The sequence below is a fragment of the Festucalex cinctus genome, chromosome 11 (genome assembly GCF_051991245.1).
Source record: "Festucalex cinctus isolate MCC-2025b chromosome 11, RoL_Fcin_1.0, whole genome shotgun sequence".
Classification (NCBI taxonomy): domain Eukaryota; kingdom Metazoa; phylum Chordata; class Actinopteri; order Syngnathiformes; family Syngnathidae; genus Festucalex; species Festucalex cinctus.
The window spans coordinates 28,943,352-28,969,294 of NC_135421.1; the positions used below are offsets into that span (position 1 = coordinate 28,943,352).

Here is a 25,943-nt window from a genome sequence, read left to right on the forward strand (position 1 = left end):
AAGTTCTACCATATCAAACTACTTTTTTTTTTTTTTCTTAAATATAATCATAGTTCTAGTAATAGGTGGCATGTTTCGCTGCAATTTATGTTCTATGGATACCCAAAGGAGAAGAGTCGCTGAGTTGCAGTCACTTTGCTCTCACTAGCTTTTGTTAGCTTCCTTCTTCCTCTCGTCTTGTTAGCTGCTCTTGCTAGTTCTTGCTAGCCACTTTTGTTAACTGAGGCCCCGTTCGTGGACATGCTTCTTAATCATTGCATTCTATTAGTTCCCCACTAGATGGCACTTAATCCTACATTAATGTATTTTTGATGCTGTTTTTTGTTTGTTTGTTTGTTTGTGTTACCACTAAAACAGGTTTGAATCTGAGTGTGGCTCCTGTAACTTTTTTTTTTTTTGGAAGACGCTTCTTCTTCTTCTTCTTCTTCTTCTTCTTCTTCTTCTTCTTCTTCTTCTTCTACTCCTCCTTCTTCCTCTTCCTCTTTTTTCTTTGCTGTCTTTATTAATACAAAAGCCAACAACCAATCCAAACTGAGCACACAAAACAGAACCGTGCTGTCCAACAAGGCACAGGAAAACAAACAAACAAACAAAAAGGTCTAATCAGACTGTAAGTTATTCAAGTTATTAAATACCAACAAGGCTTGCTTACAAAAAACAAAAAACAACGATCGACATTTAATAAATCTTCTTCTTCTTCTTCTTCTTCTTCTCTTGCAATGAATGTTGTAAATGCCAAATAAAAGGCAAACAGTTCATACTGTATTTTGATGCTCACTATATTGATTTATCATGAGGTATCAAAAGGCATCATGCACAACAACAGTACCTTTTTTGCTGTTAGTAGGCCTACTGCTTAAAAAAAAAAAAAGGAGGGGAGGGGGGCAGCTTGAGGAACTCAAACCACCCTGAAACAAAATCCGTTTTCGTGACAGCAATTCGTGTTTGGGCTAAAAGGAAAACGATGTGGAAGAAAAAAACCCGTACGTGTGCATGACCTGAATGTTGCCTGCACCGTTGAACCTCGCGACTGCTGTCTCGCGATGCTCTCCTGACCTGTAAATTATTGAAAATAGCAACACGGGGGAAGACGCATTTAGGTTGAACAGAGACGCTTGAAAGCTTCGTAATCCTGAGCTGCTTCCTTCTTCGTGATTTGTTGGTTCGCCGTTGAGTCAAACCTACGCAGCATATATCACAATTTACAACCCCTGACAAGCCATCTTGAGTATTCCCCTCTACTACTTTTTTTTTTTTATCCTGCTTCTTCATGTGCCTTCGGCTTGCACCGTCCCCGAGAGTAGTAAGTGATTATTTCTGGATCTTTTCCCCGTGTTTTAAGATAAGAGGAAATGTAGAAACGGAGGGCGCCTCGCAGTTATCGCGCGAGATGGGGCTAAAAAGAGTCATTAAGAGGATTTGCATTTGTGGCCGATTAACGACGCGCGACGAGCTGAATTGCTTCGTTCGAAAGCCGACCTCAACGACAGGATGTCGAAGCGCCGACTTGCCGTTTGCGACTGATGCAAACTCTCTCCTCTTCGTACAAATTGATTGCTTGACATTTTATCGGTATTTCAACGTAGTCCAAAGTAATTGAAGTTGGATTTCCCGCTGTCGACAATTCATATCTACATATGACCAAATTGTCTTCCTATCTTTCCACATCGTCCGCTCTGTCTTCGTCTTCTGATTTCCAGTGAAAGTCGCTGTATAATTGAAAGGTATTGACCAATTCACAAACTTGCGTACATTATATGATCTAATTGGTGATTTGACACGATTCATCTCTTACAGACTTTTTTCCTTTCTAGATTAGTCTCAATTTGTTTCTTGTCCTTTTCCACTTGTGGACATGTAGAGGGTAGAAATGCAATTTGTACAAATGAACAGATAAGTGAAAGCTTGGATGGCCTGAATGGGTAAATGTCATATTCCGTCAAATAGCAAAATTCGGAAAAAAAAGCAAAAAAAAGCACTGCTGTCAGTTTGAACTAGTCTTTTTCTCATAAACAAATAAAGCAAACTTTAGTATCGTTTCAAAAATTGCTAATTAGAATATTCTGTGTGTCAATGACAGATATAAAATACTGTAAGTTCTTCTTCACTTTGATGTACTTTGATGCTTTATGTCAGCTTGATGTTACTCACACGCTCTTCAGAGAGAATATCTGAGATTTCTTCATGGACCTTTTATTTCATTTTTCCCTTTTAGGGGGCCTAAAACATCAATTTTACATTTCACATATTTCACAGCGTAAAGTCAATATTGCATTTTTCCAGTTTGGCTTTGATTTGCTTTGATTGAAAAAGGAAGGAACATCGACATACTGTATAACATTTGTAATACGTAGCTTCAACTTGAGTTTCAAAATGTTTCAAGCAGATATTAGAGATGACGTCAAGCGTTGCTGGTCACTATTTGTCAGTGAGGTTGGTTGAACTGTTTAACGGCTTTGGACTCTGGTACTGATTTTGTAATCAACATGATTTTTTTACCGTTTGGTAACACACGTACCTTTTTTGGCCCTGGAATATATATAAATAATTATTTTGATGACAGTGCAAATCCCGAAAGTATTTTTTGTAATAATTTGCCCAAAAATATAAAATAGCCTTTTTTTTTTTTTTTTTTTTTTTTTTTTTAAATATATTATATTTAGATTGGGGTTTAAATGTCCCACCCTCTGTGTCTGCGAATGTGACGTCATATGTGCATTGTGTATTTGAAGACGGGAAAATGCAGTTTCATTTTTTGGCCACAGGTGGCAGTAGCGATTCAAAATGACATTTTTACATTACATTCAGTAGCTTTAATTAAGGGAGACAGATGGACTCAAATAATGATACCCCTGTTAGCTTTATTTCCTCTGGTATTTTCCTGCCCTTTCCTTCTTTCCCCCCATTTTCCGGTTGCCATGGAAACGCCATATATCCGCTGAACAGCTGTTTTTGCAGCACCCGGCTAGATGACAACAACTGTGGAGTTCCCCATCATCAGCATGATCCCTTTAAGGAAGTGCGCATTGGGTCAAAGGTGAATGTCGTAGCATGTAGCGTAACGGAGCATGTGACCAAGATTGATCGCCAAGCAGCAGCGACGGCGACGGAACAACTGTAAATCTTTCAGCGGACATAAATCTCTGTCATAAACTCCTGTATCCTTTCACTTTCATCTACAGCTTTACAGAATAACAAAAATCAATGTTTTGCGCTTTTGAAATATGCTGCATACATTCGCTGCATTTCTCGTGAAAGGATTAGAATGAAGAGCGAAGACATCAGAGAATGGAGCCTCCCATTTAAAAGCATTTGAGTCCAAAATGCACATAAAAGATGGCTGGCACTCTCGATAAGCATCAGAGGTACATTATGCTGTAGTTGAAGCCAAATGATTCTGGGCACCCTGCCAAGATACACACCGAGTGAGTGAGTACAACCCTCACATTTCTGCAGACATTTCATGACATTCTGTCATGGCACAAACACTTGAGAAATGACATTGACGCAATGAAAAGTCAGTGCGCATCCCACAGTATATACAAGTGTAAATTATTCTTCACTCATAATATTATCATCTAGGCCGCTATACATACCAGAGTTTTTTTGTGTGTTTTTTTTCCCCCTTGAGGTACGACATTGAATTCTCAGCGACCACAATGAGGGAGTGTGAGAGTTTTAATACCAAATTTAACACACCTGCTCCCTAATCACACCTGGGAACTTAACTCATTTGCTCCCAATAACGTGTAAATATGTTTTTTTTTAATGTTCTAAGTGTCCCAAAGACACTGTTTTTTTTTTGTTTTTTTTTATGCTAGAGCATACAGAAGGCTTTGATTCAGCCTCTCAACTGCAAAGAACGGTTGCAGAAATGGTAGTTATTACACAAACGGCCAACAGGTGGCAGCAGAGCAAAGGAGATCAACCAGGGCCATCGAGAAAAAAAAAAAGCTAAATTGCTCACAATTCTAAATAGATTTGTGAAAACTGATGAAACTTAGCTCTCTTCTAATGCTAATTGCTGCAAAACGGAAACAGATAGAAACATACTTTTTTTTCCTGATGAAAGAAGAGACTTTAATCTTTTTTTTTGATAGCAATAGACCACAATATTCTGTGGGCCTTGCAAAATCAGTCCAAATCCAGTAAAACAGCTACGGAGCGAAGTGGGTTGCTTCTGTGAAAATGGCGGGGAGTGAAAGTTAATCATGCACATTTGTCCACACCGGTAGTAATCCGATGAAATGCAGTTAGCTAGCTCGCTAACATGTAGGGATGTAGAGAGACCAGTTTTCTGAGTTTGGTCGTGACATTCACCAGCTGAGCCATGTTTGGTTGTTGAGCATCTGTGATGTCATTTTCAGTTGACAGCAAGTGACAAAATGGCCGCCTCCTGAGATGGATAGTTACTGGTGGATTTTGCTGCTTAATTAAAATTCCACAAACACAATATTAATCACAATACCGTGTGAGGCTGCATAGAATATATTATTGTAAAGAAAATTTGGGGGTTGACTTCCCCTTTAACAGCTAGCGTTAAGCTGGGAGGGCTACTTTAGAGTGCCTCATTGTTGCATGTGAGTGATGGTTTGTTCCTAACTTGAATTGGATGTGTCTCTCGTTGTCGTTTTCCTTCATAAATGTTTGCTTTCGGTGTTTGTTAACTCATTGACTGCCATTGACGGAAAAAGACGTCAAATAATGCATTTTTGCTGGGCTGGCAGTGAATGTGTTAAACACAATGTGCCAATATATTTTGTGATTATATTGCAGCATCCTTTTTTCCTTTTTTAAGGCAAATTTTGCTTAAAAATCCGTCAATTTTGGTTACATCTCATCTTAACTCATTGACTGCCACTGACGGAAAAAGACATCAAATAATGCATTTTTGCTGGGCTGGCAGTGAATGTGTTAAGGTCAAGACACGCTCACAAAATGAAAGCAACGTTTGTTTGAATAATATTCCAATAACCAAATTAGAGGAACATTTGAAGTCGCAGCCAGCAGGAAGTGTTGAGTTTCATCCACAAAGAGAGAAATAATGATCTCTGCTCAAGTTTTCCGTTTAGTATGCAGAGATTCAAAAAACAAAAAAAAACAAAAAACAAAAAACACAATGAGGGCAAAGCAATGTTCAAGGCCAGACTTGTAAATAAATAAAAATGCAAATAGGTTTTCAAAATAAGAGGCCTATTGTTACTGAACAATCAAAATGAGTTTTTTTTTTTTTTCTTCTTCTTCTCATAGCTGCAGCATTGGAAATGGTTGAACTGCCCTATTGATTGGTTTTCCCAGGCAGGCACTCTGTGTTTGTCTTATTTATTTACTGTCTCAAGGTCATCATGCAGCTCGTTACCTTTGACCTCTTTTCAGAGTCGTTCAATATGTGCTCTAAATTCCAGAGGCCATCTTCAAACGCTCATGGGTGTTGACTGACTGATGGTTGGATGCAGGAAAATGGAGTCTTAGTCAGTGGATTCATCTAATTCTCTATCAGCAGGTGTCATTACACTTATTATAGTTTATATAAGCATATCATATTCAAGAAAACAAAATCCAGTCATGGTTTTCTGTGGCCGTAAATTCTGCTTGCATCTCGTCCGCTTGAAATTTGCTCCTCGCTTAATGAGCATCTCAGCGATTATGCAGGGAAGCCAAAGCATTTTGTATTCCCCAGTCACTGCTTAAATCTTAGATGAGTCTTAATTGGGGGGAAGTCGGCGTCCTGAGCATTTACAGTATTTGGAAGAGATGAAGGATAATTGCCGTGATTGACTCCACTGCTCAATTTCTACTCAACAATATGACACTTCAGAGACCATTAGTCAAATGAGGAAAAAAATATTTCTTATATACGTGTGTGATGCGTATTATTATTTTACCCTTAAAGGATGAAATTATGATTCGGCAGAATTTAAGACAATTCAGTAAATTATCTGTAGACCCATTTGTCCATTCTCAACTCATTCACTCGCCGCCATATTCACATTTTGCAATCCCGTTCGCTCCTCGGCTGTTTGACTGGATTTTGACTGATTTTGCAAGGCCCACAGAATATTGTGTTCAATTGCTATAAAAGCATGGAACCTATCAAAAGAAAGATTCAAGTCTCTTCTTTCATCAGGAAAAAAAAAAGTATGTTTCTATCTGTTTCCATTTTGCAGCAATTAGCATTAGAAGAGAGATAAGTTTCATCAGTTTTCACAAATCTATTTCAAATTGTAAGTAATTGAGGTTTTTTTCAACATGGCCCTGGTTGAGCTCCTTTGCTTTGCTGCCACCTGCTGGCCGTTTGTGTAATAACTACCATTTCTGCAACCGTTCTTTGCAGTTGAGAGGCTGCATCAAAGCCTTCTGTATGCTCTAGCATTAAAAAAACAAAAAAACAAAAAAACGTATAAATACGTCTTTGGGACACTTAAAACATTAAAAAAAACGTATTTACACGTTATTGGGAGCAAATGAGTTAATCTTAATTGTTGTCTTAGCATGTCATATATGGACAATTAAATCCTTCCAGGTAACATGGTGGATTGTGGTTAGCACATCTGCCTCACATGAAATGGTAAAATGAATGAGATGTGTCAGAAAACTTCCAGGATTTGTGTCACAAAAGATTATTTTGGTGTGGGGGGGGGAAAAAAACTTGATTCTAAAAGCCGGGGTCGAGCCAGTCACTTCGAGATTGTTCCACAGACCAACATCTTGCAGAAAGGCTCCCTAGAACAACAGAAGCGGGTGTCCGAATACTTTTGTCCGTTCTGTGAATATGCATCACGTAATTCCTAATCAGGTTGAACATGTCTGGTAAGGTAATGAGCCATTAAATGACTTGAAGCGGGTCAATTTCGCGTCGGAATTAGCGGCAGACTAATTGAGCCTGACTTTGAACGCGTCTGTGAACGTGTGTAGGCGGAGTTTTTGGATTTGTGAAGCGGTTAGCACATCTCAGGTTCTTGTGTGGGGTTTGCATGTTCGACCCATGCTTGTATGGGTCTTCTCCAGGTACTCTGGAGTTGTTTTATTTTATTTCTTGAACAAAATTGTTTTTGAATTTAGTTGTAGTTTTTTTTAGTTAACTAAAATAACCTTGGTCCTTATTGGCCCACTGCTGCATTTGCCTCCATTTGCAATGTTTGTGTTTCATATGAATGTTTGTAAATCACAAGACATTTGCTCTTGTGTTGCAGTGCTGCGTCTCCTGAAGGAGGGCGCTGACCCCAACACTCCGATTTCATCTGGGGGATCGTTGCTTCACTTGGTAGGCGAAACACGCAAACGGTGCACAACTATATGGCAAATAATAATGATGATGTACAGGACTGTCTCAGAAAATTAAAATGAAGTCCATTATTTTCTGTAATGCAATTAAATTAACAAAAATGTCTTTTTTTTTTTTTACTTGGTCTGAGGAAATATTCTAATATTTTGAGATAGGATAGTTGAGGTTTCTTAAGCCGTAAACCATAATCAGCAGTATTAAAATAATAAAAGGCTTGCAATATTTCAGTTGATTTGTAATGAATCCAGAAAGTATGACTTTTTTGCTTATTTAATTGCATTACAGAAAACAATGTACTTTATGGCAATATTCTGATTTTCTGAGACAGTTCCGTATGTTTCACTTCACTGGAGTTTGTCTCGCATGCAAGTGTTGAATTTTAACCATGAAACTACGTACGTACTGTTTTTGTGTGAGCGGCATGATTAACACAAGTGCAGCCAGACCATCGACGTGGGCTCCATTCGTATCGTAGTCCAAACAAAAGAACGGCGAAGAAGGTTGCGACAAACTCTGAAAAACGACAACTCCTTCCATTGAGCGCGTCCTGCCGCCGTTTTCGCAGTGCGCCCGTCACGACAACGCGCTGGCGGCGGAGGTGCTGATGGAGCGAGGTCTGAACGTCAACCTGCAGGACCGAGACCTGCGGACGGCGCTGCATGTGGCATGCGCGTGCGACCACGCCGACATGGTGCTGCTTTTGCTTCTGGTGAGGAGAGACACGTCACGTGCATGACGCGCTTCTGCGATCGCTCGCGCAATAACGACGTGCACGGGCAAATGCTGAGAATTCAGGCATGAAAAGTACCATTTGCAATCTCTTGTTGAATTGGTCGGTATACAAGTTCTATATTTGGAAGTACACAAGTGTTCTAAGGATTTGAGGTTTGAGGTTTTGGTCAATTCTGTGGAGTACATTTTACTCTAAACTTGGTCCCACTCGAAACGGGTAAAATTTACACTTGGAAGAGAGTAAATTTGGCTCAAAGTAGTTTGACAGATTTTTCACTCAGAAATTCTAAGTACATTTTGAAAGGAGAAATTTTGCCTTTGAAATGTCATTTAAAAAAACAAAAATATATGCAAGTGTTGAGGAACAAACTCACGACCTTCAGCTTGGGAGACTGCCACTCTACCACCTGAGCTATGCCACTCCTACTGTTTGCTTATATCCAAGAGGAGACCAAAAACGGTGTTTTGTTTCTTGTAGTTCTGATTCCAGCTGACACAGAGCAGGAGCTGCTTTGGCTCAGGGAGTATATTGGCAGTCTCCCAACCTGAAGTCGTGCGCCTGTTCGGCAACCCTTGGGTGACTGTTTTTTTTTTTTTTAACTCTATTCCAAGTGTTAATTTTACTCTCGAGTGAAACCAAATTGACTCTACAGAATTAACTGTGTGGATCAACGACAAAGCATTCCTGGATTTGAAGAAAAAAAACAAAACAAGCTCAGCTCAGGATACGATATTTATATAAGCATACAAATCAAGACCTCCACCCTATTACACTCTGCTCCCCATTTGCCGTTGAGCAAATACGAGGGGTGTGAATTGCCTCGTACCTGACGATTCGATCCGTATCACGATTCATAGGTCACGATTCGATTCGATACCGATTAATCCCGATATGAATTTACAAGTCAATTTTTTTTTACTCAAATTTAGAAAATACCATTCAGTAAACATGTACATGCACACTGTTAGATTTGTATGAAGTTGTATAATTTATTGATCTGAAACTTCAGTTTTATAACTGAGCCACTGTTGTAACCTTTTTCACGTTAGAACAGCATTGAAATAAAATACTAAGGCTATATTAATATATTAATATTCCATGCTTAAGATGTGAAAGTTAGACGTTTTGTTTAATATTTTCCCATCAAAAATGGATGTTAAAAAAAATCGATTTTTTTGAACACCCCTAGTAAACACAGTAAACTCTGGTAAGTTCATCAAAGAGCGACAGACATGTTCTATGGCGAACATTTCCAGCTCAGGAGCCGCGAAGCTGCTGATTAGTCCCTTCAAGAGAACAGGGCCATCTGCAGGGGAGGGCAAGTAAGACATTCGGCTCAGTCGCGTCGCGTTGTGTTGATGAGACCCGTCGAGGCTTGTCACTGGGCTCAAGCTAAAAAAACAACAAAAAAAACCCTCCTTTCCAGCTTGCTTGTGTTGATTGGCTGTTATGCGGCGATGTCGAGGTTCCACCGAGGCACGGATGCGTTTGAAGAGCTGCCATCCAAAGGGTGAAATGCTCACCGCGGTGGGTCTTCTTCTCCCTGCAGGATGCGTCCGTCACCCCCTCTTAATGCCTCGCATCCGTTTGATGGAACCCTCCCACGTGACGGATAGCTTTTCCCGACGACGGTGAAAAGAGCAGCCTGTTAGCTTGCGAGCTAACGGCTGGATGGCGACTAACCGGCGGGATATATTTCAGACGTCTGAGTTTTTATGTGGATTAAAGCTTTGCCCGTCAAACGAGTGTGGAGAAGTCGGCAAACCTACTCAACCGCTGTTTCCCCAAAATGTCAGCTGAGCATTCAGGAGAGGGCAACCAAAGACACTTCCTGTCCAAATGTATCACAATAGCCTCGACTTTATCTGGATGCAGATGTAATATCCTTTTTCATCTGCTCGTTCATTTTGCTCTCCAGTCAATGCAGCCGCCGCCTTATTGGTGCTGAACGCTTTCCACGGAATTTGATGGCTTTCCATTTGAATGAGAAGTGGAAAACGTGGCCTCGCTCGACGCACCCGATTAGCAGCCTTATCTTGAAAAGCCACTGAAATAAATTGTCTATTGTTTATCCGTATTTGCTCCGCCATCAGCAAGCCCGTCCGTTGCTTCCTCCACTGACGCTGGATGACTTTCGCTGATGAACAGATTTACAAGTTTTCCCCATCTTCCCCTGTCTGTCGTCGGAATGCTCGTTACGACTCTCAACGCTTATATTATATTCCAAGAATATTCCCACAACTTCTCATTGCTCCATCTTAGTTTCTGGTGATTAACGGAAAATTCCGAGACAACATGGATCGGTGCAGCGGTTCTCTGATTTGAGCGTCGCCCCTCTTAACGTTTACAAGACGTAGCCGAGCGGTCGAGAGATCCACAGGAGACCGCTTCCCTTCTAAAATGTTGTTTCTTATCCTCATCCTCAAAAAGGGAGTTATGGAACTGACCCACTTTCCCTTCTTGTGACGGATGCATTCGGAACGTCTGCATTTGCCAGTCGTTTGAAGTTTGAGGCTAGCAGCAAAACCTTGGCTGCTCTCGGCTCAGCTTCATATGTTTGTCTGGAGATAACGCCGCTCGCTCTGCTTTGATCTGTTTTGTGGCTAATTACGTAATGTGATTGTTCAACATGTTTATTCAGTTTTTGTTCCTCTGGATTTGACGAATCGCCACATAATGCGAGCCTCGTTAGCTGTTCGGCTACAGGCAACTGCTTTATAAGCAAAACAGTCAGCTACTTTGTGACTAATTTAAACAACTTTTGTTTAATGGGGATCAAAGTGTGGAACGCAAGAACGTGGGGTCTGTGGAGCAGTCGGGCCGTAAGTTAGCAGGCTACTTTGTACTTCTCAAAGGATCATGCAGGATGACAGAATACTTTTTTTGTTTGTTTGTTTTTGGGCAGAGTTTACTGTTCCGTCATCACTCAAATGGCAGAGACCGCAAGTGAAATAAAATGTGGCACACTTAACTCATTTGCTCACAAAAACGTATAAATACGTTCTATTTTAAATGTTTCAAGTGTCCCAAAGACATATTTATTTTTATTTTTTTTATGCATACAGAAGGCTTTGATGCAGCCTCTGAACTAAAGAGAACGGTTGAAGCAATGGTAGTTATTACAAAAACGGCCAGCAGCTGGCAGCAGAGTATAAGAGATCAACCAGTGCTGTGTTGAAACAAAGCTGTTTTCCCCACACTTTTTTTTTTACGAGATTTCGTGAATAATAATGAAACATAGCTATATTTTAAGTAGGGTTTGTCTGGTTAGCAGGCTTAATAAAACATACATGTATGTATCATTTGCATTCTCGCCACCTCATGGTCACACAGCGGGAATAATAATGAGTAATGTTACATTATATGTTATATAAAGCATCAGCATTTTTGATCCCAATTTAAAAGGTTTCCCAGGCATCTTAACATGTGTGTGAACCAAGGGTGAAGAATTACAGCTATTCTGTGGCTGAATTTAGCACGTCTTAAGAGGTGCTGGGCTATGGATTTTGTTACCATGACAACCAGGTGCAGAGCTACTTGTGGCAAAGTCACAAGTCGCAAAATGTAGGTGCAAACTGTGCAGTATAGACTATTGTAATTGATTGTTTTCATTCAAAGGTCAGCACTTCGTTACCATACAACATGTATGAATGCAAATTGATTTGTCATTGCACGTCACAACTACGGCGGAGCAAAATTCATTTCACTTTTTTTATTTTATTTTTTTTTAAATAAAGCACAGATTGGCGCTTAAATCGGGATTTTTAAGTTTAAAAAAAAACAAAAACATTTTTTAAACATTAAGTCCTTTGTTCATTTAGTTAAATAACTTTTTTTTTTTTTTTTTGAATGGTACAGTACTGTCCACCTGTTTGTAATTTTGTGTTGCGGTGGCGAGCCAGACCGGGTCAGCAGGTCAACTTGTTAACCTCTCCCAGTTCTGCGGGGCCGCTTGCCGACGACGCCAACTCATTTATATCTGTCATCGCTTTATCGTTCCAGCGCAGACACGTGACTAATGCCAACGCGTCTGCGGGCCACTTGTCATAATTCCCCCGCCGCCATCTGCGGCGTTTTGTGCGGTGCGATGAAAGCAGAGCGATTACTTTTGTGGCGGCGCAGGAACTCTCAAGAGGGTCGAGGCATTTTTCACATTCTACTCTCATGGGACACAACATTAGTTAAACCTGTGCAATCTAATCAGAACTGAATATAAAAAAAAAAAATCCGCCTTTACAAAAATTCATGATTTAATCGACCATTTGTTGGTTGATTAAGTCTGCTTCCTGCTTCATGGAGGATGTACTATCCTCTTTTACATCAAGATCCCACAAAATTGCCACTTACTACATGCCACCATTTACTACATATGTTACTTCAACTACAAAAATTACATTAACTCATTCACTCCCAAAACGTATTTATACGTTTTTTTTTATGTTTTTTTTTTTTTTTTTTTTTTTTCCCCCTTCCGGTTTTGATTAGATGACGTATAATCACACGAGAGGTCTCTCACGCTGGACTGAAATCTTGACTATTGTTGCGATGATAATCTTTATGTTTGTGAGGGAGCTGTGATGAGATTACGCACAATACGACCAAAGCTGTTAAATGCCCGATTTTTTTTTTATCTTTATGTGTGGCATCTGACAACGATAAAAAATCATTTAAAATTTGAAAAATCCTTAAATGTGTACAAGGCTTTTAGAGAGCTGTTTGGCAGACGCTAACGAGACCAGCTGGACCCAAAATCTTTAACGAGCAAGTCAATACATTTATTCACCGTTGTCAAAATATTTTCCCCTTATATTTCAACCAGTTTACCTGATTTTTTTTATTTTGGCCTTAAATATTTGTGAAAATCCAGCACGATATTCGTGTTTTGTTTTTTGTTTGCACTTGAACTGCTGTGCTGTTGACCGTCACAGCTCATTCCAAAATCATTTAATCACACATTCGCTATAAAAGTAAAAGTTGATGTGCACATTGGCTCACAGGCACAGAGAGGACAACTGTAGCCATTGTAAGCGTCAAGTGCTAATGTTATCTAACTGGACTCCCACTGATGTATGCCGGGCCCGGAGGCGAATGTTGTGGTTTTGCTTTACGGCCCACCAAGTGCCACAAACACTCGCAGGCGCACAAAAAGCAGACGGGGGGGAGATGTTAGCTTTATGAAGAGCCTGATTGTTGTTTGTTGGGGGTGATGAGCACAAATCGAAGGGACATATTGCCGGTTTATAAGGAGAGTAAGAAGATTGGAGACTTTTTTTCCTCAATAAATATTCCTTAATTGTTTTCGTTAGCTCTCATAAGGGAGCAAAAATGGCTGACGCAGATCTGTTCACGTTGTAACCGTTCGCTGATGATAAAGTGGTTCGTTATCGGTTATTATCTCCTGTCAAAAACAGTCTGTCTGGAAATGTGCGATATCGTTTTTTGTTTCTTACGAAACACGTCTGATGCAGGAATCAATTAAGATTTGCTTTGAGGAGGTTTTCAGCCCGTTCTCTCGGTGGACATGCTCATAAATCTCTTTGCTGTTGCGCAACTGGGCCATTAGAATTCTATTAACTGCTTATATCCAATAAGGGTCCTCACTTTGCCACCCCCGCTACCACCGCCACCACCCGTCACCGATTGCCCGATTGGTTGGAGGCCACTACTGTAATGTGTCAAACAAGTATACAATTCAATTAACCAGCCATAATAATCCAATATAAAAAGAATGGTCACTCAGCCAAGACATGCAACCAAGGAGTGATGTGAATTCAAGTCAGTTTGCAGATGTGACTCAGAATTTTTTATTTTGTTTTTAATGTTGTTGTCTATCTTAAGAGAGAGAGAGAGAAAAATCTGCTGTACACAAACTAAAAAAAAAAAGTGAAAATGTAAAAACATTTATTTTGGACTAAATGTTGCAAAAGGGCTTTTGTGGGTTTTGGCAACTTTAAAAATGGTGCCCCACCCTAAAGAAATGTTAGTTGCATTTCTAATGGGACACTTAAGATATCCCACTGTGATGTCATAGGATTTATCGTGACAAGCGCCGCCCGCTAATTGCACTAACCTGCCGTTTGTCGTTTGTTCTTCGTCGGGAGGCTGGAGCGAACGTTCTGCTGCAGGACGTCGACGGGAACGTTCCTCTGGACGACGCCTCGGAGGGAACCGAGAGCCGCTACATTCTGCAGAAGCACCTCGAGGAAAACGGTAAACGCCTCCCATGCTTTTGTTTGCATTTGAGTTTGGAGAGAAGGGCGAGCATTCGCCAGCTTGACATTAAAACATCTTTTTTCATCGTCAACATTTGAGAGTCGAAAGTGGGTGGGCAAAACATGACCCGCATGCTAATTACGCCCCGCCGTGCATTAGCATTTGTCAAGTCATGTAATATTTCATTAGCGCAGTGCTTCTCAATTATTATCTGTCAGATCCCCCCCCACAGAAGAAGAAAACGTCCCCCCCCCAACCCCTCCCCGCGCAACTATAATTCGTATCATTTGTCTATAAAATTGAGATAAGCGCACCTCTGCATAACACTGTATCCTTATTAACGTATAAGATCATCAAAAAAGAAAGAAATATTGACCAACTTACAAAAAATAGCTTTATGAACAGTAATAGAAAAGATTTAAAGTGCATCTGAAATTCAAAAATATAATTAAATTCTTAATTAAACTATAAACATTTTTTGACTGACCATGTCAAACTATATGATTCGGAAAAATAAAATTACATAAAATCAATAAATAATAATGCATTCATACTTGTTTTTTTATTTATTTTTTTGTTGTTGTTTGCTGTGTGCAACCGCGCATGCTCAGTGCAAACAAAACCCCGACACCAACGAGCGAATGCTCCCTGCGCACACTCTGCCGATAATGAGAGCGCCACTGCCCCCTAATTTAGTGGAGGTGCAATTGCACTTTATTCTACGACAGTAAAAATATTAAAAAAAAATAAAAAAGCATGTTCCCCGAGGTCAAACGTGTCCCACTATTTGAGAAGCACCGCATTAGTGCAAGAGCATAATTGCCACATGGGTCACTGTTTACTGTTTTGGGAAAATATAAAGAAAAAAAATCACATTTGGACATTTTTTTTATCATCTAAATAACCAGACCATCTGCTTGTGTTAAAAAAAAACAAAATCAAAATAAAACATGGCCATAAAGTTTGACCCCTTAAGTCAAAATCATAAAATGAATAATGGCCAAAACTGCGCTCATGATTACAGTAAAAGCACGAGAGGCAGACAGTACAGTTCATTGGGAATTATGATTAGCATCTATAGACAGCTTGAGGTCACATTTTAAGGACTTTAATGCAGTCTTTTTTTTATTATTATTATTATTATTTTATTACATACTGTCTGCCCTTATGGCTAAATGTGCTTATAAACATGTCGAGCGTGGAATGATCCTCTGTAGGCCTTCCATGAAGCTACACGGGACGTGACCACAAACCCTTCAAGACTTCAGTTGCAGCCTACCAAACGCACGCACACCAACGAGCCGCAGCCATTTACAGTCATTTATGGCTACTTCACTCACAGCTTTTGTCAGCCAAGCCCTGAAGTGATCACATCCCTCCTGCAGTCTACAACCCCCCCCCCCCGTACCCCCCCGTACCCACTTCAACCAACACATGGCATGCTGGGCCTCTGTTGCTATGGAAACTTTACTTCATTGCCTTTTCCCACATTTTTTTTTTTTTTTTGTGGGGGGACTGCCCATGTCCAGTACTTTCTGTGGCATATCATTTTTTTGTGACTCTATTAAGTCAGTGGTTCTCAACCTTTTTCAGTGAAATATTTTTTTTTTTCCCCAGACAAGTACCCCTAAACCAGCGCCAAGCATTTCTGATTGAAGGGGGAAAAAAATCAAATAAAAGCGAGTGCTGTGATTTATTATCAAACTTTGGAACTCTATTTGTATTTATTTTGATTCAGATACGATTCGTTATTTTCGGTGTGCTTTTTTTTGGGAAATATATCCTTGTTTTTGTATGCCAGGTGTCGACGTGTCTTCTCTGCACGCCATGAGGACACAGAGGCCCAACGCGATGCTATCTGACATTGGACAGCTCGTAGCCGCGGCGGCAGACCTCAATCAGCCCAATGACGACGGGGTCACCTTGGTAAGTGTCGTCGCTGCATCGACTTCTTTTTGCTCGCTTTGGACTCAACCGGTTCAAGCTGCTCACCTTTCCCAAGCTTCACATAGCATGCGCCAGCGGCTATCGGGACGCGGCGGCTGTGCTGTTAGAAAACGGGGCGGATCCTCATCCTGTGGCCCACAACTTCTGGACACCGCTCCACCTGGCTGCTAAATATGGACAGGTAAAAAAAAAGGGGTCTTGGATTGGGCATCACATTTGCGTTTGCAGATGCCTTCTTCAAGACGGAAAGGACATTTTCCCAAAGTCGTGGAGGAAAGCTGATTTGATCTGATGCTATGAAGTCGAAGCGGATTACGTTCAAGTTTTGCACACTCATCCGGATTTTTGTAATTACATTTCTGGGCTTTGGGCTTGTATGCTGACAAAGAGAATCTATGCATATTTACAATCTCTCCCAACTTGAGCTTCATCTTGCCAAAAAGCACATTTCTGTCCTTCATATTATGAATGTCACACACAAGATTGTTGACATTCCCTGAAGGGAAATTGGGACATTTTCTTCCTAACATGCAACCAGGCATCGACTGAAAAGATTTCCAATGAGAACCTTTTAAATTACTTGAGCACTTGCCCTAATTTGGGTCGTGGTGGAGCCGTGGACTGACTCATCATCAGCCGATCGAAGGATTCTAAATCATATTTCACCTAATGACCAAGTGACCTCCACTCTAATAATCCATCCAGTTCTACTTTATATAACACTTATCCTCATCAGGGCTGCAGGTGTGACGATGATGACGACGACGATGACGATGATGACGATAACGATGATGACGATGAAGATGACGATGATGATGATGATGACGACGACGATGACGATGACGACAATGAAGATGATGATGATGACGATGACGACGATGACGATAACGATGATGAAGATGACGATGATGACGATGACGATGATGACGATGATGATGATGATGATGATGACGACGATGATGACGACAATGAAGATGATGATGATGACGATAACGATGACGACGATGAAGATGACGATGATGACGATGATGATGACGATGACAACAATGACGATGACGATGATGATGATGATGATGATGATGACGATAACGATGACGACGATGAAGATGACGATGATGACGATGATGATGACGATGACAACAATGACGATGACGATGATGATGATGATGATGACGACGATGACGATGATGATGACGATGACAACAATGACGATGATGATGACGATGATGATGATGACGATAACGATGACGACGATGAAGATGATGATGATGACGATGATGATGACGATGACAACAATGACGATGACGACGATGATGATGAAGATGATGATGATGACGATGATGATGACGATGACGACGACGATGACGATGACGACAATGAAGATGATGATGATGACGATAACGATGACGACGATGAAGATGATGATGATGACGATGATGATGACGATGACAACAATGACGATGACGACGATGATGATGAAGATGATGATGATGACGATGATGATGACGATGACGACGACGATGACGATGACGACAATGAAGATGATGATGATGACGATAACGATGACGACGATGACGACGATGATGATGACGATGATGATGACGATGACAACAATGACGATGATGATGATGATGATGATGATGATGATGGGGCCGGCATGGATCAGTGGTAGTGTCGATGTCTCCCAACCCCAGAGGTTGTTGTGGGTTCGATCCTCGGCCCTTCTGACCATGTTGAAGTGTCCTTGAACAAATTATTGTTGCTCCTGATGCTGCGCCATCAGTCGGTGATCCAAAGTCAGTGTGAAGCTTTTTGAGTGCCTTAATAAGTGGAAAAGAGCTACACTGCACAAATGAAAGACTATTTACCAATAACTCAAATTCGTATAACGATTTTTTTTCTTTATACTCAGGGATGCGTAATAGACAAGCCGTTTCAATTAATCAAAAGATGCTTTTAAAAATAAGAACCTCTCCCCTAATAATTAAATTTGTTTTTCAAAACTACAGGCTCTGAAATGGACTTCAGTAAAGTAAAAAAATATTGTTACTTATTTTGAAAAAAAAATAAAAAAATAAATGCACAAAAAAAATAGTTGCCCTCTTTTATTAACTTGCATATTACTCATACTGAGAGGGAAAAATGTTCTTGCTTCTGCGTGTTCATGCTTCCTGTTTCACATTCCACATGTCACATCCGCCTTCGAAGTCCCAAATATCGCAATCAGTTGTTTAACATGACCATTTTTTTTTTCGTGTTGTCATCTGCAGAGCTTGAAAAAGTAATTAGCTTGTTTTGATAAATTAAAAAAACAAAACAAAACAGATATCTGTTTTCAAATGTGGGGAGCAGAAGCGCTATTAAAAATGATCACCATTAATGTCGACTCTTCGGGGGCCTGATTTACGAAAGTTACAATCAAACGACCACAAACTGGATTTGCTAATGCAAACAGATGTTGACGTACTAACCAGACAAAATCCGGATTGCATCTTCCAAACTCGTTAAAGCTGCACAGTTCATTTTGCACATTCTGTGACGATATGAAAAATGATCGATTTAGCACGCACGATGTGATTTATCAAACCTGAGGTGAAATGCGATGGCTGATTTTGCGTCTGAAAAGCACAAGTGAGTGGGGCATGCCAAATGATTCGACCGGGAGAACCGGACAAACAACAAACATCATCCGAGTCAAATTTCATGCGTGTACATGACATAAAAAAAAAAGATCATTTCCTCGTATTTCTATTATATTGTGTATTCAACGTTGCAATTTTGGATCTTTTGAATGATCAAAGTGCTCACAAGAAGGCATTTTGATGTACCATCTATGACAAAACTGCTGTTTCACGTTGTAAAGTTATTTCGGTTGATGGATCTCCACCCTGTTGTCTTTCTTGGTGTCACGTGACATCAAGACCGCCACAGTCATGCGGAGTAAACGGAAAGCAAGGTTTGGCTGACGCGAGGCCGTCGCAGCAAACAGTTGCCTGGAAACGCTGCCGGCCGGCCGAGTGTAACTGGAGCTGGAGCATAAAACCCAAAGACCCCGTTGCACCCCCCCCCCCCCCCCCCCCCACACACTCTCACCCTTTAAGAAGACGTATGACCCTTATTACCGCAGCTAATTAAGCTCCGCTCTCCTGCTATTGAGATAAGTGAGAGCGCCGGCGACGCCTCCGGGAAGAGTTTTCAAATACTTACACAGTATGTGAGGGGATTAAAAATGCCTTTTAATGAAATGTTTTAGAACATGGCTCCGCTGGGTGTGGATTCATTTGATTTTTTTGATGATGAAGGAAGGCACATGTGAGAGATTTGCGGAATAGGAAGCCATGTGTTCCATTTTAAGCTTGACTTCTTTGAAGATCCTGACAAATGTTAAATTGACTTGACGAGGATGATTGTTGTCTTTGTTAAAGGGGTCACTGGGTGCGGCTGACCTTTTGCTTGTCCTCGTGGCTCCTGCAGAAGGTTGAGATGTTGGTCTGCTAGTGACGCGTGAGTCCGTATTTTTAGGCTGTGAGCACAGCTGACCGTCCGCGTGGCTCGCGGAAGATCTTCTCCACTCGGTTTTGAACAGCTGCTACTGTGAATGTGCTGAGTCACACGCACACAAAAAAACAAACAAACTTGGAAAGCATGAAATTAAATTTGATGATACTTGCAGAAACCTTGTTGATATTATATGAATATCTTTTATGTGATTTGACGTGATTCCTCCACCATGTTTGCTATGTTGGCTCATCTTGTGGGGGAGCTAAGCGCATTTCTCCCTTTCAGTTTTTTTGCTCCATCCTCTCCGAATTTCGCCATAAGAATTGTTTTTATGCTCCAGGCCACTTTATGAGGAAATATATCGATCCATTTATTCGGGTCCGCTGCAGTATGAAGTGACCTAGTGATAGACCGATATGGTTTTTTTTCAAGGCCGATACCGATACAGATTATTTGTAGTCAAGTTGGCCGATAACCGATATTTCAAGCCGATATTCATTTGCAGTAAAATGGGGAGGGGGGGGAATTCTTTCAAACTATATATAATTTCTCACTGAGTAACAAATTCATGTGAATGTAGCTCATTTGGGGTTTTTGTTAGGGTTCGTAAAAACGTTTGCGGTGAAAAATTGTGTGAATATGTTCCAAATGTGTTTACGACAAATAAAAACTGACTGCGAACATCTTACAAATCCTGATGAAAACCCCAAATTCGCTACGTTCACAAATATCCCCTGCTCAGTGAGCTTTATCGGCCTTCAGATTCAAAACATGGCCGATGCCGATATTTGTCAAAAGGCCAAATATCGGCGCCGATAATCGGCCCCGGCCGATTATCGGTCTATCCCTACTATGAACTATGGAATTTGTTGCGCTTTTAACGTATTACAGCGTAAGTGAGTTTTGACTCCATCCCTTCCAGACGAGCATCGTTAGTCAACTCCTGAGGCAAGGAGCCAACCCCAATCTTTTGAACTGCAACCAAGACAAGCCCTCAGGTAACACACGCACACGCATACGTATGCGCACACGCAGCCCTTACATGACTTGAACAATCATTGTGATCCCATTAAAAGATCCTCGTTAATAAATTATGTGAGGACATCTGTGTGCATTTACATAGCGATAAGTCAGCCGTGACTTATTTGCTAATTGGTTACAATTAGCATCCATGAAACATTGGTGAATGAGAAGAATCAATATTAAATAAAAGCAATTATTTTGGGATGTATTCTTAACTCATTCACTGCCATTGACGGATATACACGTCAATGGGAACGGAATTAACTTAACTCATTCACTGCCATTGACGGATATACACATCAATGGCAGTGAATGGGTTAAAAATTATAAATAATTTTTTTTTTTAAATTCCTTGGACTCTTGCGTTAAGGTTTCAGCTCTAACCTTCCCACCGTGTCAAAGCAAATACAGAGTCTGCCGGTGGCCATTTAGTGCATCACTCTGACCATAATCAATAGCTGCCTTCTCGAGCTTGCGGGCTCACAAACGCACATGAGATAAAAGCCCTCAGAGACCTTCATAATCCCCCTCACCATCTTTTCTCTTCTTCGCAAGAGAGTGATGAGAGTCCGGGGGGTCGTCAGCTGAAATGAAACCTCCGTGTCCAATAACGCCATAAGTGGCGCTTGAGCGGAAAAGATTTCTACTTAATGTGATGGTGAAATATCACAAAAGCACATCATCTGACCTTGACATTTTGTCTTATTACGAGCAAATTAGAAATATGTCCATACGACATTATGGATGAATTCATATGGCGCGACCACCGATCTGTATATATTACTGGATAGCCCATAAACGCCTGTTCAAGCGCGGCCATCTTACTCCTCCCATCTCGTTAGCAGACTACTGTATAAAGTTTATAAACTATACGTATACAGATTAGGGGGGGTTGTGGTGGGGTAGTCACTATTTTTTAACAAGTAGAAAAGGTAAATAAGTGGACAGTATGTGCTGCTTTGAAGAACCCTTTTTGATTTTTATCGCTCGGTTCCTTATATCCAAATATTAGATTTGGCAGAAGCATCTTTTGTTGAATTACACTTATGATTCTTTCAAAAAAAAAAATGTACAAGTTTCCTCCTGTAAACATTATTAAGCATATAATTTATACATGTATTTAAGGCAAGTTGTAAAATGTCTGAAGTCCTCTCATGTTTAATAACACATTTAAAACATCATAAATCATGTTGTTTATGCTAAGTACTGTCTTCGCCAATTTTGATACTGTTAATGTATAGGATCATATGCCGAGAAATGTTTCTTGGGAGTAGTAATATGGCGGCTCCAAAAGTAATATATACAGATCAGTGGGCGGTAGAGAATCCACAATGAGAGTGTCACTGCCACCTATTGTAGTGGATGTGCAATTACACTTTATTCTGCCGAAAAAATAAATAATGTTCGCTGGATTCACATGAATTTGAGATGGATTGACATACATCAAAGGGGTAGTAAATTAAAACTCCAATAAATATTTTTATGAACATCTCGGCCATCAATACAAAACAAACGAAAACGTCTTCTTGTGCCGAGTGGCGACATTTTCACATGCCGCTGCGCAATACAATTCGTTGTCAAATTGGGAACTGTCAAAATTATAGTAAATATTGGAATGAAAACACGCCACGGGTCATAAATAAAACAATCAAATCAAAGATATTAATTAGCCTGAATATTGAACAAAATGTTACACTGCCCTCGAAATGCCATATGGCAGGTTTGTAATCAAGGTTTTTCTTAACGATGTGGGCAGAATATGGCAGCAAAGTTTGATGGCTTGCAATAAAATACGAAAGTCTCACACTTCAAGTCAGCTCCACAAGAGCCTATCTTGCTTTTAAGAGATCCACAGATGCTGCATACCGGCCGATATGTACTGTCCAGTATAGAATAACGCCCCTCTTGATTTTTCCCAACTTTTAAGCGGCCCATTCATCATCGCTGGCATCTCGAATGCTTCTTCATTTGGTTCAATTGTCCTCAGACGTTGCCGCATCAGAGCACATCGCCGACTTGCTGCTGAGCGGCGAGGCGGCCTGGCCGCAAAGGCTGAAGGACCCCTCAGCGCCGCTGCTCTCCACGGACCGACACGATGACGGCGGGTCACATGACCTCAACACGCCTGTCAAAAACCTGTAGGTGAAAATCCTTCTCACTTTTATCTGCCTGCTGCCTCGCTATGAAATTAAATCGGAACGTCACCGCTTTTACGTACCTGACAGGAACCCTTTGGGTATCCCGATGTCCAAACGCGACAGCCTCCTCGAGAAGTGGGCCATGTTTCGAGAGGCAGGCGGGGCGCTGAGCCGGCAGCCTTCGCTGGATGACGTCCTGGATGGACCCTTCAGCTCAGGAACGACCAAATTGGAACAGGTCATTTGCTTCTTTGGCCACTCTGAGTCCAATGTAAGACTTGTGCCAGTTTTATAACTTTTTTTTTTTTTTTAATATATAAATTTGGTTTTATACCTCCTACAGACTTCACATTTAATTCAAGGTGATGATAGTTGTGGATTTTTCTTTATATTTAATTTTTCATTTCAGTTCGGTTTAATGAGTTTTTAGAGCAGTTTTTAGTTTTTCATATTTTTTTTTGTAATTGCTTTGTTTTGGTTGAATTTTTATTAGTTTTAGTATTAATGTATTTTTTGTTTCAAGTTTTATTTGTCAAGTGCAAGATAAAAAAAAATTAAAAAAAAGTGTTGTGTAATAAAGTAAAGTGAACTACAATTTTGAAGCAACGGTTTGACTTTCATCAAAAATACCAAATATAATACCAAAAGAAATACACTTAAAATGAACCTTGAAAGCTCCAATATTGTCTGATTTTTAATTGACAAAGCCGAAAGCGAATGACTTTTCCCTAGAAAATCTAGCTTATTTTTGTTTTTATTTTATCTAGGTAATGAAAATATATATATATATATTTTTTTTATTTTTTTATTTTAGGTTTAGTTCTTTCATTAGATTCTGTTAACTATAATAAACTCGCTTTAGTCACACTGAAACGTAACACACATTTTAAGCACACTGTGCACTCCCACAGGGCGTGACATGAAATAAGTATACTGTATAAAGGATTTCTTAAAAAAAAATATGAATGAACTGATGAACTTCGCTGCATTCTCGTAAGCACATATTGTTGGATCTGATTGGAGAGTGCAGATGTCCGCAGTGGAGTGGCCAGTGATCAGTTGCATCACAATCATGCTGGTGTTGGCTGAAAGTGGTTTGCAAAATGGTGAAGCAGTTTTCCAGTGCAAGTGGCCCTTCATGTTTCCATTTCTGACTGTGCCTTTCTCCTCAGGTGAAGCTGATGCCTCCAGCGCCCAACGATGACCTGGCGTCCCTCAGCGAGCTCACCGACAGCAGCCTGCTCTATGAGCTGCACAAGCGTTTCGGCAACGACCAAATATATGTAAGTCTCCGCCTCGGATTCTGCCAACAAAATGGACACCACGCACTTTTTGCCGCTTCTTGACTACAATGCTGTCCGTCGCTGCTGGCCGCGGTAAAACATAGTCTGCACCAGTGACCAAAAAAAAAGTCAATTATATCGATAGAAAAAAAAAAAAATCCATGGATGCATTGAGGGCTAAACTGCCATCATCTTCCACAATTGCTCCCATTTGAAAAAAATGCCATTTCCTTGTCCTCTGCCTGTATTTATCCATTGAGAAACCACCGTTTAAAGCAAAACTTAGACATTAAGTGGAGGGCCACATGTTCGATGAGGTGGTCCATAGCGGGGGGGCAACACAATGGAGGGGAATCAAGTGGTTGGAGGAAGAAAAGGAAGAAACGACTGTGAAATGTGTGTGAAGACGGAAGGACGATGTTGGGTAAAATGCTGCATGCAATCTTGCTGATGTCGCAAGCACGCTTGATGCAATTGAGTGTAATTTCACCTCCGGGGACAAAAAGGAGACGCTCACGCGTTGTTGATCCAGTTGTGTCAAGTGAGCGCAATTCAGTCAGCATCGTATGCAAATGTTGATTTGCCTTTCGAAAATGAAGTTGACTCAATATGAAATGTTGTATTTGATAAATGACATTCGAGAAACATCAGGACGTCTATTAAAACAGACACAAGCGGCTACCAAAACCAGTTGAATGTGTTTTATATTTAATACAGAGTAATGATTACTTGGAAAAAAATACATCATAGTACAGTAGTTGTCTCACAATCTGTTCTATGTCGTCTGTTATGATTTCTGAACAATTATTCTCCATAGGAAGTCGTGGGAATTGAGTGATCCATTCCAGGGTCAAATTATTCTAACTGTAAAGGCATTTTTTTTTAACATTTGTAGAAAAACAAGTGTAAAAATAAGTTAAGGAGTGTCATATGAATAATTGCATAATATGTCATGTCGCACGATCCTACAGCACAGTAATAAGCTGCAGTGTGAATAATCCAAAAATTAAAAATCCCAAGTAATTTTGCTAGCCTGCTTAAAATGTAAATGACACGTGATGTTTGTTGTTTTTGTTTAAACTAGGCACATCTCTATATTATTATATTCGCATGTGATGAGAAATTGAAATAAAAAAAAAGTAATATACTTACAGTATTTGAAATGTATCAAAGCATATCAAGCCACCGCATGGGATAAAGTGAGGACAGGCTGCAATCGCTCCATCTGCTCCCAGCAGGGTGGTCAGAGATGACACTTTTTGATGAGGCTTCTTCTTTCACCTGCTGCCAGCAACGGCGGAACAACAACCGAAGCTGCGGACAACCATCATTAACAATGGCGCCGTTGTTCACTGGAGCGTTACTGGATGGAAAGTTGTTTACCCACTTGGACACACTAGTAAACCTCATAAAGGTCATCAACCTTGAACCAGCAAGGCCAATCCAGCTTTCAAAGGTCCTTCGGGACTCTTCATTAGAGACCAGCGGCTAACACCTCATTTTAAAGGGTTCCAATAGGGCGGTACTTCTCCAAATGACCTCCAAGTGGAAGTTTATATTGTGTAGGCTTGACAACAGGCTCATTTCTGAGGTCACGTTCTGCTCATTGTACGACTGTTTACACTTTTGGAATACAGTTTGCATACTGATTTGATGACTTTTTTTTTTTTTTTTGTCTCTGCAGACTTACATTGGGCACATTCTTTTGCTGGTCAACCCAAATAAAGAGCTACCCATCTACTCCACCTTGGTAAGCATTTAACAGACCTCAATTAGATGCGTGAAAGACCCAGAATGCTTTGTGCTTCCTTCGCCCTGCC

General features: G+C 40.5%; 1 protein-coding gene across 8 annotated transcripts in view; it reads left to right on the forward strand.

The window, feature by feature from the left end:
* Nucleotides 1-25,943, forward strand: part of myo16 (myosin XVI) — a 95,788-nt gene that overhangs the window by 25,161 nt on the left and 44,684 nt on the right. For 5 of the 8 annotated variants that reach the window (XM_077536122.1, XM_077536121.1, XM_077536120.1 and 2 more), the window contains 10 exons: nucleotides 7,194-7,264; nucleotides 7,851-7,994; nucleotides 14,120-14,228; nucleotides 16,033-16,157; nucleotides 16,234-16,359; nucleotides 20,602-20,677; nucleotides 22,690-22,840; nucleotides 22,928-23,078; nucleotides 24,013-24,123; nucleotides 25,808-25,873. In XM_077536122.1, coding sequence (XP_077392248.1) covers nucleotides 7,194-7,264; nucleotides 7,851-7,994; nucleotides 14,120-14,228; nucleotides 16,033-16,157; nucleotides 16,234-16,359; nucleotides 20,602-20,677; nucleotides 22,690-22,840; nucleotides 22,928-23,078; nucleotides 24,013-24,123; nucleotides 25,808-25,873 — 1,130 coding nt within the window. Of the gene's footprint in view, nucleotides 1-3,020; nucleotides 3,038-3,398; nucleotides 3,430-7,193; nucleotides 7,265-7,850; nucleotides 7,995-14,119; nucleotides 14,229-16,032; nucleotides 16,158-16,233; nucleotides 16,360-20,601; nucleotides 20,678-22,689; nucleotides 22,841-22,927; nucleotides 23,079-24,012; nucleotides 24,124-25,807; nucleotides 25,874-25,943 lie in introns of those variants that run through there. The other 3 variants (XM_077536126.1, XM_077536125.1, XM_077536124.1) reach the window with 3 other exon arrangements.